Raw genomic sequence first — 13,789 nt, 5'->3', positions numbered from 1 at the left:
TATGCCTTTCAGTGACAAGAATGCTTTATATTGATGGGCATGCGGCGTCACTGATGATATGTTCACATGTAACCTATAGTTGGCTCTGGAGATCCATTCATACTGGAGAGATCTGGCTTTCACTGAATCTTAATGTTGTCATTTACAAGTAAACATGTTTTATTTCTAGCCCTATTGTAGGTCTCATGCTTGGAGAGTGACATCTGAACTTTGGTTTCCCAAGTTTACATTATATTTAAATTATTTTTAAATAAATCTAAAGTACACAATTATTTTTTCCAATTAAGGGGCAATTTTAGCATGACCAATGCACCTATGGTGCACGTCTTTGGGTTATGGGCGTGAGACCCACCCAGACACGGGAGAATGTGCCAACTCCACACGGACAGTGACCCAGGCCAGGATTGAACCAAGGTTCTCGGTGCCATGAGACAGCCATGCGAACCACTGCGCCACCATGCTGCCCTGTTTACATTGTAAAGTCTATGACTGTATTCCAGCAACAGAATCATGGGTCTCTGCAAAATCTGAGTCTAAAAATCAGCTGACAGGATAAGAGAAGCCAATGAGCAGACGTCACTCACCAATGACCAAAACTGAAGACCGAACAAACATAAAAGCTTTCCAATTAATAAATTTCTCATCGTTAATTTGGAATTGAAGCAGGAAGAAAATTAAATGGGGAGAGGGGTGAGGGGAGATCAAGGATCTTGGAGTTCCACACGCTTGGTGTACTTATAATTATAGGTAAACTGCAGGAATAAATACAGTTTTGTACACTCTGTTCGAGATGAAATAAGGCTTGAATAAGGTTTACAATCCAACTGCGAATCTATCTTGGCTTGTGTTTGGGGAAAGCAAAGAGCAATTCATAATTTTTGCACATGATTTTTAAGGGTTTGTCTTTTAATTTATCCACCAGTGGGGTTTGCGTTTATATTGCTAATGGCTACCAATATTGAAACATTTTGGCAGCTGTCCAGACACAACCAAAAGGCCTCTGGCCACAAAAATAGGTCATTGATTCCCATTGATTGGGTCCTACCTCAGAAACCTCCAACCTTATTGGCTACACCTGGGGCTGGATTCTCCATTCTGGAGACTAAGTCCCCATGCCGGCGTAAAAACGGTGGCGTTTTATGCCAGGAAAACTGCCGCAAAACTGCCACTGATTCCCTGCTCCGGGGAGTGCTAGCAGCCAGGCAGCATAGAGCTCCCAGCTCTAGCTGCCAATACGGCCTGGAGAATTGGCGGGTCTATGGCCCCGCATGTTCACGGCGGCGGCCTGCAGCAGTCACGCCGTACTTCATGGCGGATGCCGCTCGTGGACCCGCCCCGCAAAAATAGTGCCCCCCTTCGGCCGACTCGTGCGCCCTGGACCGCCCCACCCACAGAGCTCCCAGCCCCGAATATGTGTCCCCCTGCCCACGGATGGGCCCTCCCCTGACTGTGGCTGCACTGGACTGAGTCGGCAGCTGCCACGCTGAGTTCCTGACGGTTGAGACCACACGCGACCCACGCTGACGGGAACTCGGCCGGTTGGGGGCGGAGCATGGGGGGGGCGGGCCTCAACCAACGGAAGGAGGGCGTGGATAAGGCATGCAGCGTACTCTCTGACTATGCTGCTTTTCAGGGGGCAGAACCTCGCAAAAATGGTGTCACCCCCCATTTTGGCATCATCGGGGATTTTCCACCCCGTCGCCGAATGGGATTTCGGCAGCGGGGACCGGAGAATCCAGCCCCTGATTTTGGCACAAATGACCCGATTCTCTGCTTCCACCTCGGAATCTTCAGAAACTCTCTGGGGACTACAAGGTGGCAGGGACCAAACTTAATGGGCCACTGGCCATTCTGGTCTGCTTTAAACCATAAAATTAGCATACATACAAAAGATCATGCTTTATGTTCACGATCGCTGAATAGAGATCAGCATGGAAACTCTGGCCAATTTTGTCTTTCCCAAGTGTTTATTCTCAGGCAACTGATTGTACCATCCCAAAATTAACACAGCCAATAACTGAACCTCTATTCTTTTGGTCTTCCTTACCGTCCTGGGCCAGTGCGCAGTCAATTCCAGCCCCACTTCACCGGGAGTCTCAACACATTTGAAATTAATAAATGATTCTTAGAAAATACCCTCTAAGGGTAGGCCATAGCGTGTGAAAAACTGGGTCAACTTTTCCACTACTACCTTAGCTGTAATTGTTCTCAAAGGTATAGCTTCCGTAAATCAGGTCGTCATTGTAAGAATGTACAATCGCTTTAGGCAATGGTCCTGCGCAAACTACCAATACCGGACTAAATGGTTCTTCAAACATTGGTATGGAGATTAAAGTTGTGGTTTTAAACACATGTTGCAGTTTATTGATTACCTGATATGTATGACAGGTTGTACAGAATTGCACTGCATCCTTATGCAGTCGTGGCCAGGAAAAATTCCTGTTTATGATACCTGAGTTTTCCAAATTACCACATGTCCTGCCATTGGTCTCTCATGTGCTATCCGCAGTACATCTGTAAGATATTTGGACAATAACACTATCTGATGAACAACTGTCCATTCCTCATCCATAGATCTATGAGGATGTCTCCACTTCCTCATCAGAACTCTGCTCTTAATGTAGTAGCATTCTGGGATTCCCTCGGCCTCAACATCTGTGAGAGCCGACTGTGCGAATCCATGTATCTCTGGATCTGCCTCCTGGGCCTCAATTAATGAAATCCTATCAAACACTAAAAACGGTTTCCACTTCCTTCGCCACTGGGTTCTGTTCTAGGATTAAGAGCCCCCTTGGCTCTCGGCAGCTCCCATTTAATTTTCTGTGCCTTAAGCTGGAACTCTCTCTTGTTTGCTTCTCCCTGTCTCTCTAATTCAACTGCCTAATTTCAGTTTCCATTTGAAAAGTTTTTTTCTTTTTTTCAAATCACCTACCCTGCACATCTTTGGGTTGTGGGGGTGAGACCCATGCAGACATGGGGAGAATGTGCAAACGCGGTACAGACAGCGACCCAGGGCCGGGATTGAACTCGGGTCCTCAGCGCCGTGAGGAAGCAGTGCTAACCACTGCACCACCGTGTTGCCCTGAAAAGCTTTTCCTATTTAATGCATCACCATTTCTCTTTATTTTTTGTTGCATCTCCATTTCTTTTCAATTTTGCTGCATCTCTAATTGTTTCATTTGTAACTGGGGTTGAGCTAATTCGACTGATTCTTGCCATGATCCAAGTTGTGTTTCTGGCAGTTATTTCAAATTTAAATGCTGAGTAATTGTTTCAATTGTCTCTACCTTCCCAGTTTTAACCAGCACCTCTATTTTTAATTCACCTGCCAATTCAATTAGTTTGTCTTGTCGAAGCCCTTTTAAGTAAACTGAATGCAAGCAGTCCATCTGAAGAAAAACTTTAGGAACCTCCAGATCCTTCCTGTTTTTACTGCAAACCTGGTGCCTCTTTTTGATTTGTACTGCAACCCAAGCATTGCTATCTTTCATTCCAAAGATCATGGAACTGAGCCCCCAAATTATGTTATGACCCTCTGGGCTAGTCCATTGTCAATTCCAGCCCCTCTTGACCTGGCGACACAACACAATTGAAATTAATAAATCATTCTTAGAAAACACCTGGGCCGCGATTCTCCCAAAGGGAGACAAACAGCCGTGGCGGAGTGAAACCCGGAGTGTTTCACTCCGGCGTCGGAGACTGCTCCTCGCCCCCTATTCTCCCCCCGCCGGGGGACTAGGAGCGGTGGTGCGCGAATCTCGGGCGCCGGGCCTTGACGCTTGATTCAAAGCGGCGCGCCGAGAATGACGCGGCCGGCGGCGCCTAAGTGACGTCAGCCGCACATGCGCATGTTGGCCAGCGCCAACCCGCGCATGCATGGTTGCCATCTTCCCCTCCGCTGCCCCGCAAGACATGGCAGCTTGATCTTGTGGGGCAGCGGAGGGAAAAGAGTGCGTCTCTTGGAGACGCCGGCCCGACGATCGGTGGGCACCGATCGCGGGCCAGTCACCTCATGAGCACGACCGTGGTGCTCGATCCTCCCTCCACCCCCACAGGCCCCATACTTACCTGTCGCGTGCTGTTCACGCCGGCAGCGAGCAGGTGTGGTTGGCGCCGGCGTGAACTGGTCGGGTTCGTCAGGCCACTCGGCCCATCCGGGCCGGACAATCGGCGGTTGCCGTGAGAAACGGCGAGCGGCGATTCTCCGAGCGGCATGTTGCAAAACACGACACGCCATTTTGGGCGGGGTGGGAGAATCGCAGGGGGTGCCAGGGCGGCGTGTTGTGATTCGCCCGGCCCTCCAGCGATTCTCCCCCCCCCCCGGCGTGGGGAGCAGAGAATCGCGCCCGCAAAGCCTCGAGTCTTTGGCTGCCCAATAACTACAGTCACCAGGTTTGTAAATTCATAAACACAATTGTTTTTTATTAATAACAATAACTCAAATTAAATATGCAGCCAATACAGTTAATTAACTGTTATTAATCCTATCCCCCCGCTCGCCTTAATTCACCTCACCTTCTAGACACACACACATACAAGAGAGACAACCGCACAGGCGAAAAATAATGATGAAAGTAAAAGGATGAGATCCTTTGTTTCAGATAAACAATCTCCAGTACACATTTCTTCAATCTAAGCCTTCAGTTTGAGGTTTTTGCTTTCAGTCTGTAATGGTTTTCACTATAGATTCATGCAGGTTTCAAGAAACTCTCTGCAGGTTCAGAGGTCAGCATCTAGGTAGAATTTCTGGATAGAGAGAGACAGACAGGCAGACAGACACTCACAGCGTCTTCTCTGAGCATCCAGGATCCGACTGTCACTTCCTGCATCCTCTGAATACCATTTGGTAGGACCCAAACACTGCCTGTCGCCGGGCAGAAATGGCCTTTGGCCAATTCATTGGCCACCAGCCAGCCAATCGAATTGAATCCCTCTGATCTCTCGGGTGCCACAAAGTCTGAGCTCTGCTGTTCAAAAGCTCGCACAGTGTACTATTTTGCAACTTTTGAGTTCCTCACTTCCTCTTAAAGGTATATGTCCATTAAACATCCATGGATCATAAATGAGAATGGCAAAATAAAAGAAATGGGAATTAAGGGAATCAACAGGAAGGGTCCAATGCTGTGCATCACATCACCCACCAAGCTACAGTGGAATGTTTTGCCTCAAGATTGTGACATGGCCTATTTATTTAGTGCGATGACTGAGGGTCTGTGGATTAAAATGGGTTAGTATATGTTTCATTATTTCTCAACCAGTGTCCCACAGATTCTGTCCTAATTTTGCTAACTCAAAATTCTCAGCAGCTTTCTTTTATCTCTGCAAATAAGTATTAAAAATAATTATTTTAACTAGTATTTCTTGTATAATAAAATCTTCAGTCAGTGTTCTTGAAAGATAATTGCTCATTTCTTATTGCTATTTTATGTGAAACAAAATAGATTCATTCAGATTCTCGCACTTAGGAGAAGCTACTCTTAATGAATATTTATAGATAGATGAGTGAGCACATTTTCCTCTGTGAAAATAATGAAATATTTTCTTCCAAAATATTATGGTCGAGAAATTAAATCAAGTTCCGCCTATTTACAGGTGCAAATTTGGGCACTTGAATGCCGAGTGTGACAGGTATTGTGATTGTACTTTTTGCCCACTGGGTGTGTGCTGTAATCCATATTGGAATGGACAACTCAAATGAGAATGGCGAAAAAATAGAAATGGGAAATAAGGGAATCAACAGGAAGAGTCCAGCACTGTGTATCACATCACCCACCAAGCTACAGTAGAGGGTTTAAAAGCATTAAAAGCCTTCATTGAAATAGTTAAATGGAACCCAAGTTTATTGCAGGTGTAAGTGTTTTTTTTTGGTAAGAGGTTTTTCTCAGCATTTGACTCCTCATAACTGGAGTCTCGAACTAGGAAATGGACAGTACCATCCATAGTTTCAGGGTCACTGTGACCCATAACTTCTATGCAACAAGCTCCTTCCAGGCTGAAACAAAAGATAAGAGTGGTGTCTCTTAGTTTGATGTTCACTGTTGTGCTAGGGAAGTCATTAAGGCTGTATGTATCTGGGGAGCACCCTCATGTGTTTCCCAAATAATTCAGCAAAGCTCTCGGCTTTGATGTGCAATAAATTGCACCCAATTTAGTAGATGGATAGATAGAACTTACAGTTCAGAAGGAGGCCATTTGGCCCATCGAGTCTGTACCGGCTCTTGGAAAGAGCACCCTACCCAAGCCCACACTTCCACCCTATCCCCATAACCCAGTAACCCCACCCAACACTAAGGGCAATTTTGGACACTAAGGGTAATTCAGCATGGCCAATCCACCTAACCGGCACATCTTTGGACTGTGGGAGGAAACCGGAGCACCCGGAGGAAACCCACTCACACACGGGAAGAATGTGCAGACTCCGCACAGACAGTGACTCAAGCTGGAAATCAAACCTGGGACCCTGGAGCTGTGAAGCAATTGCGCTAACCACTATGCTACCGTGCTGCCCTAAATTTACTTTCTGCACTCCCCATTGTGATCATGGCATCTTTCTGAATAGAAAGAAATACCACCCCTTCAATCGGCAGAATGTTTGCGACCATAGATAGATTGCGACCAGCTGGCAGAGGTATTCACAGACATCTTTAACCTGTCCCTACTCCACTCCGAGGTCCCCACCTGCTTCAAGAAGACCACATCATACCAGTACCAAAGAAGAACCAGGCAACGTGCCTCAATGACTACCATCGGTGGCCCTGACTTCAGTCTTAATGAAGTGCTTTGAGAGGTTGATCATGAAGTGCATCACCTCCATACTCCCAGAATGCCTTGATCCACTTCAATTTGCATACCGCCGCAACCGGTCCACAGCAGACCCCATTTCCCTGGCCCTACACTCATCCCTAGAGCAACTCGAAAACAAGGACTCCTACATCAGACTCCTATTTATTGACTACAGCTACGCCTTCAACACCATAATCCCAGCCAAGCTCATATCAAAGCTCCAAAACCTAGGACTTGGCTCTCCACTCTGCAACTGGATCCTCGATTTTCTGACCAACAGACCACAACCAGTAAGAATGAACACCAACACCTCCTCCACAATAGTCCTCAATACCGGGGCCCCGCAAGGCTGCGTATTTAGCTCCCTACTCTACTCTCTGTACACACAAGACTGCGTGGCAAAACTTGGTTCCAACTCCATCTACAAGTTTGCTGACGATACGACCATAGTGGGCCGGATCTCGAATAACGACGAGTCAGAATACAGGAGGGAGATAGAGAACCTAGTGGAGTGGTGTAATGACAACAATCTCTCCCTCAATGCCGGCAAAACTAAAGAGCTGGTCATTGACTTTAGGAAGCAAAGTACTGTACACACCCCTGCCAGCATCAACGGGGCTGAGGTAGAGATGGTTAGCAGTTTCAAATTCCTAGGGGTGCACATCTCCAAAACTCTGTCCTGGTCCACTCACGTCAACGCTATCACCAAGAAAGCACAACAGCGCCTATACGTCCTCAGGAAACTAAGGAAATTCGGCACATTAACCCTTACCAACTTTTACAGATGCACCATAGAAAGCATCCTATTGGGCTGCATCACAGCCTGGTATGGCAACCGCTCAGCCCAGGACCGCAAGAAACTTCAGAGAGTCGTGAACACCGCCCAGTCCATCACACAAACCTATCTCCCATCCATTTACTCCATCTACACCTCCCGCTGCCTGGGGAAAGCGGGCAGCATAATTAAAGATCCCTCCCACCTGGCTTACTCACTTTTCCAACTTCTTCCATCCAGCAGGAGATACAGAAGTCTAAGAACACGCACGAACAGACTCAAAAACAGCTTCTTTCCCACTGTCACCAGACTCCTAAATGACCCTCTTATTGACTGACCTCATTAACACTACACCCTGTATGCTTCATCTGATGCCAGTGCTTATGTAGTTACATTGTATATCTTGTGTTGCCCTATTATGTATTTTCTTTTTATTCCCTTTTCTTCCCATGTACTTAATGATTTGTTGAGCTGCTCGCAGAAAAATACTTTTCACTGTACCTCGGTACACGTGACAATAAACAAATCCAATCTAATCCAAGATAGCGCAACTTGCCAGTCCATGCTCAATTCCCAGACAGCAACCCTGATTCGTTGATTCTGCTCCTGCCCCTTTATTTCATCAGGCCACCAGCTAGTTGCTGAGTGACGAGGAGTAATTTCTTCAGTCATGGCAGGAATATGGCTACATATGTACATCGGAGCAGGAGTAGGCTGTTCAGCCCGTCCAGCCAGCTCCACCATTTAATATGATTATGGTAAGGACAGACGGCGGTGCAGTGGCTACCACTGTTGCCTCCCGGCGCCGGGGTCCCAGGTTTGATCCCGGCTTTGGGGCACTATCTGTGTGGTGTTTGAACTTTCTCTCGTGTTTGTGTGGGTTTCGCATCCACAACCCAAAGATGTGCAGGATTGGCCACACTAAATTGCCTCTTAATTGGAAAAAATGAATTAGGTACTCTAAATTTATTTAAAAAAAAAAAAATGATATCATTGTAGTCAATCAGACACATCAAGGTTTTTTACACACATTATCCCCATAGCCATCTCTTCTCTGAACTCATCTCCGGGGATGGTGACTCCATTTCCTTTGTGCAAGGTACCATCTTGGGCTGTCAGGTCATCTCAGTATTCCCAATATGGTTTTGAAACCACTGGTCTGTCCTTGATGCTGTCAGTCCATCCTTTCAACGTTGCTTCTTGGAGCACTTGTAGAGTTGCATCTAGTTTGGTAGTTCGCTTGATTTGAGCAAGGCGTTACTCCATCAGATTCAATGTCTCTGATGGATTAAAGGCTTCCAGATCATGCTAGCTGTTGCTCCATGTTGGCAATGTGGCAGGGTGGCACAGTGCTTAGCACTGCTGCCTTATAGCTCCAGGGTCCCCGGGTTCAATTCCGGCTTCAGGTGACCGTGTGGAGTTTGCACTTTCTCCCCTATTCTGTGTGAGATTCCTCCGAGTGCTCCGATTTCCTCCCACAGACAAAGATGTGCAGGTTAGGTGGATTGGCCATGCTAAATTGCCCCTTAGTGTCCAAATCGTTAGGTTGGGTTATAGGGTTAGGGTGGAGGTGTGGTGCTCTTTCAAAAAAAAGTGCCGGTGCAGTCTTGTTGGGCTGAATGGCCTCCTTCTGCACTGTTAATTCAATGATTCTATGAATCTGGAAGATGTTGCACTCTGTTGTAGCCTCCTCAACTTTCCTCATGGGGATCGGTTCTTTCAACAGCATGTCTGCACTGGACATATGTTTTCCTTGTTTATATGTCACATCCAGATTACGGTCTGGACTCTCCGTTTGAGAGATTATGGGCTCAATTCAACCAAATGGGAACAAAGTCCCTTAGCGAGGGTGTTGAGCCGCGTCTTCCCCGGTGCTCACAGTGCCGAGAAACACATGGCTATTCAACGTGACTTACGTTGTATAAAGGGCCTCAATGGGGAGCGCGTAGCCGAGGCCGCACATAGCTGAACAGTGCTAACCCGAGGTGTTCGAAGCGAAGGGGATGAATCCCCAAACCTCAGCTCCTTTGGGAATCTGCACATTAGAATAAGACTTACTGTCTTGCTCCAATATGCAGATTTGCCACAATGGGTGGGATTTACACCGTAACATCTCGCGAGGTCGCTTTGGATCTTGCGTGGCTTTGCTAGCCGGGTAGATCCCGGGAGTGCGGTCTCCCAGCTTTTATCAACCACGCTACGCCACGGTGAGCTGCTTTTCAGGCACAGCATGGCCATTGGATTGTGCCCAATATTCTCCTGCCAGAGCTGAATCGCTTCTGGCTTGCGCTCGCACTAGGAACGGTAGCTGTTATGGGCCAGGATTTAGAAAACTCCAAAGTGTATCATGGAGTTCACCTGACCTACAACTGTTTATTGATTTTGGTTACAATGAGCACAAGAGCCTGCCCTTCAGGTTATTCAACAGAGGCCTTAAGCACTTTTAATCAAAAACCAAGTTTATTCTACAAATTTAGTTAAAATTTCTATAAACACAAACAGTAAGCATTCTATCAACTAAAAACATAAATACCCCACACAGCTACAGTACTCTCTATATATAACCCTGAATAACTTCCCTTTCAACTGTTTCAGTATGATAACAACATCTAGAAAAACCAGAAAGCCCTTTTTACCCAAAACAGTAGGTTTGAATTCTTTACAGAAAACAGATATCACTTTTATATTATCAAGTGATTTGGACACCTTTTATCATCAGAGAGAGACCAGAGAGAGATTGTGTGCAACGACAACAATCTCTCCCTTAATGCCAGAAAAACTAAAGAGCTGGTCATCGACTTCAGGAAGCATAGTACTGTACACACCCCTGTCAGCATCAACGGAGCCGAGGTAGAGATGGTGAGCAGTTTCAAATTCCTAGGGGTGCACATCACCAAAAATCTATCCTGGTCCACTCATGTCGACGCTATCACCAAGAAAGCACAACAGCGCCTTTACTTCCTCAGGAAACTAAGGAAATTTGGCATGTCCACATTAACCCTTACCAACTTTTACAGATGCACTATAGAGAGCATCCTCTCGGGCTGCATCGCAGCCTGGTATGGCAACTGCTCGGCCCAGGACCGCAAGGAACTTCAGAGAGTCGTGAATACCGCCCAGTCCATCACACGAACCTGCCTCCCATCCATTGATTCCATCTACACCTCCCGCTGCCGGGGGAAAGCAGGCAGCATAATCAAGGATCCCTCCCATCCGGCTTACTCACTTTTCCAACTTCTTCCATCGGGCAGGAGATTCAGAAGTCTGAGAACACGGACGAACAGACTCAAAAACAGCTTCTTCCCCACTGTCACCAGACTCCTAAGTGACCCTTTTATGGACTGTCCTCATTAACACTACACCCTGTCTGCTTCATCCGATGCCAATGCTTATGTAGTTACATTGTATATCTTGTGTTGCCCTATTATGTATTCTCATGTATTTTCTTGAATTCTGTTCAATTCCCTTTTCTTCCCATGTACTGAATGATCTGTTGAGCTGCTTGCAGAAAAATACTTTTCACTGTACCTCGGTACACGTGACAATAAACAAATCCAATCCAATCCAATCCAATCCAATAAACCTCCTTTGTCTGAATCCAGCTTTCAACAGTGTAAACTGAAAGTAAAACTCTGAGCCACAGCCCAGCTTCCAGCTCAAAATGAAAGTAAAACCTAGAGCCACAGCCCAGCTCCACCCACACAATGACATCACTGCAGCCCTTTGAGAAGACAAAACATTTCTTAAAGGGATAACTCCCATGACACAGGCAGAAGCAATTCACTCTCCCCAGTTATGCAAATTTATACAAGCGATCCCCATTCCGAATCCCATTATCGGGCCGCCATTTTGAGCAGGTAACCCAGTAGCGAGTTCTGGTGGCTAGCCCCGTTCCCTTCCGCACTGATAATCCTGTCCCCCCCTGCTGACAAGTAGGGGCATCCTCACACACCACCACGGGAAATTCTGGGTCATCCCGCTGACCCCCCACCCCCCGCCCGCCAGCCACTTGCACTCACGAGGGTGACCCGATCCCCCATCAGAGACCTCCCACCAGACCCCCTCATCAGTCCTCCCCCAGACACCCTCACCAGAGACCCCTTCAGACCGCCGACCAGACCCCCCACCAGAGACCACCCCTCACCAGACCCCCATTTCGGCCTAACTTTTCTCTGAGTTGCACAGCCACTTGCCAGTGCTTGACTTTGATGAGGGTGGGGATGGGTTGACGGTGCATCTTGGCACACATGATTCAGTATTTACCTAAAAATGGCCCCAGGTTGAATTTTAGGTCCCGTAACTTTATAACTGTAGATTAGTAAAAGCTGAAACACACAAGAAAAATATCTTAGGATTTTAGATAGCTTGGAATACAAAGCAAAGTGGTTTTGTTTGCAAAAGATAAGGATTTTGTGTGTGGAGAAAATTATAATTTTGTTGAAAAGTTATTTCATAGACAGAGAGGGATGGTTTAAATGACTCCTATTCTTTTTCAGCTGGATGGCTGGACAGATCTTCAGGCTGAAACAGGCAAACTTGGCTTCACTTCAAGCCGCATTTTCATAATTGGTTTCATTTTGCTGGGGTGCTTCCTCTTCTTCAACCTCTTCATTGGAGTTGTCATTATAAATATACGGGTATGTTAATACTTTTTGTATCATATGTCATTAAGTGCATGTTCGATGAAACCACCAAAATAAGTTGTTATTATTTCTAGGAAACAAGTAAAGAATTTAATAAAGGGGTCCAAGCTGAACGAGAAACTACTTTGATCCAAAAAAAGCAAGCTATTTTACAGAGACAGCAATCCCATATCGCCGATTTAATGGAGAAACAGGTATTGAATTCGTTCTGATTCAACCCGAGACACTCAATCTTAAAAGACAGGTGTGACTGCCAATTCCCAAATCTAGATTCATTACTTTGAATAGTTTTTTTGGAATGAATGTTTGTATTGACTTGGGCCTGTTTGGTTTAACATTTATGTAATAAAGTAATGGATGATGACTGTCATCACAGTGCAGTGCATTTTGGGAAATTCAACTTTGGCCACGTAAAGAGGATAAAGGTATGTTGGCTGCACTGGGTATTTTAGGGTTTCTTTTCTTCTTAATGCTAATTTTCAGCTCTTCCGCTCCATCTTTTCTCCTTTCCTGAAGCTTGTGATGAATATGGCGATGCAGTTCCACAGGCAAGTGACAATTTTTTTAATGTGTGCGCAGAGTGTCACAGCCTACTTTAATCCTATCCTTGCCGATGTCAACATGTCACCTTCGCAGTTTCTGTCATTTGTTTTTTAAATATAAATTTAGAGTCCCCAATTCATTTTTTCTAATTAAGGGGCAATTTAGTGTGGCCAATCCACCTACCCTGCACAACTTTGGGTTGTGGGGGCCAAACCCACGCAAACACGGGGAAAATGTGCAAACTCCACACGGACAGTGACCCAGAGCCGGGATCGAACCTGGGACCTCGGCGCCGAACCTGGGCTAACCACTGCGTCACTGAGCTGCCCTCTGTCATTCGTAAGTACTGTCATTCTGGCTGAGGTTAGTGAACCAGAACTAAACTAGAACTGGAATTAGCCTGGGCCACTTGGGTCTACAAGGTACATCCCTCTGGTGTATTTTCCCAGTTAGTCAATGTTTTGTAACTGTAATGACTTAGAACAGGCTTTTGGGATTGGCCAATTGCAATATGAGTTCCCTGATTAGTGGCGCAGTAGTTAGCCCAGGTTCGATCCCGGCTCTGGGTCACTGTTCGTGTGGAGTTTGCACATTTCCCCCTTGTTTGCATGGGTTTGGCCCCCACAACCCAAAGCTGTGCAGGGTAGGTGGATTGGTGGCCCAATCAGGGAACCTCTTCTTTGTATATAACAGGGAATGTCAGATCCTCTGCACCTCCCAGTGTAGATAACAAGCTGAATGCAGATGGTCGTACTGCTGTTGGTTTTGTTAATAGAAGGGATTCTGGTGAAGGGATTTCTGCCTCTGTGGACTTATTACAGTAACATTTCCAATCGTTGGAATTCTAGACTGGCTTCACAGTTGATCAGATTTGCATGTGGATGTTCTTTATTTAATGCTTCTCGGCTGATACTCAAATTCGAACTCCCCTCACTTACTCATTTTCATAAATGACTTCGAAAATGGATATTTTCCCTGACAGTGAAAAATATTGGGAATCTTGGATGAATATTAACCGCATTTATATCCTAATAAGTAGAACTGC

General features: G+C 46.1%; 1 protein-coding gene across 2 annotated transcripts in view; it reads left to right on the top strand.

The window, feature by feature from the left end:
* The window catches only part of LOC119965301 (cation channel sperm-associated protein 3-like), a 75,912-nt gene that overhangs the window by 50,328 nt on the left and 11,795 nt on the right, over nt 1-13,789 (top strand). For both annotated transcript variants that reach the window (XM_038795849.1, XM_038795848.1), the window contains exons 5-6: nt 12,055-12,195; nt 12,276-12,395. In XM_038795849.1, coding sequence (XP_038651777.1) covers nt 12,055-12,195; nt 12,276-12,395 — 261 coding nt within the window. The remainder of the gene's footprint in view (nt 1-12,054; nt 12,196-12,275; nt 12,396-13,789) is intronic.

Source organism: Scyliorhinus canicula, chromosome 4, assembly GCF_902713615.1.
Source record: "Scyliorhinus canicula chromosome 4, sScyCan1.1, whole genome shotgun sequence".
Lineage (NCBI taxonomy): Eukaryota > Metazoa > Chordata > Chondrichthyes > Carcharhiniformes > Scyliorhinidae > Scyliorhinus > Scyliorhinus canicula.
This window is presented reverse-complemented; position numbering and strand designations above follow the sequence as displayed.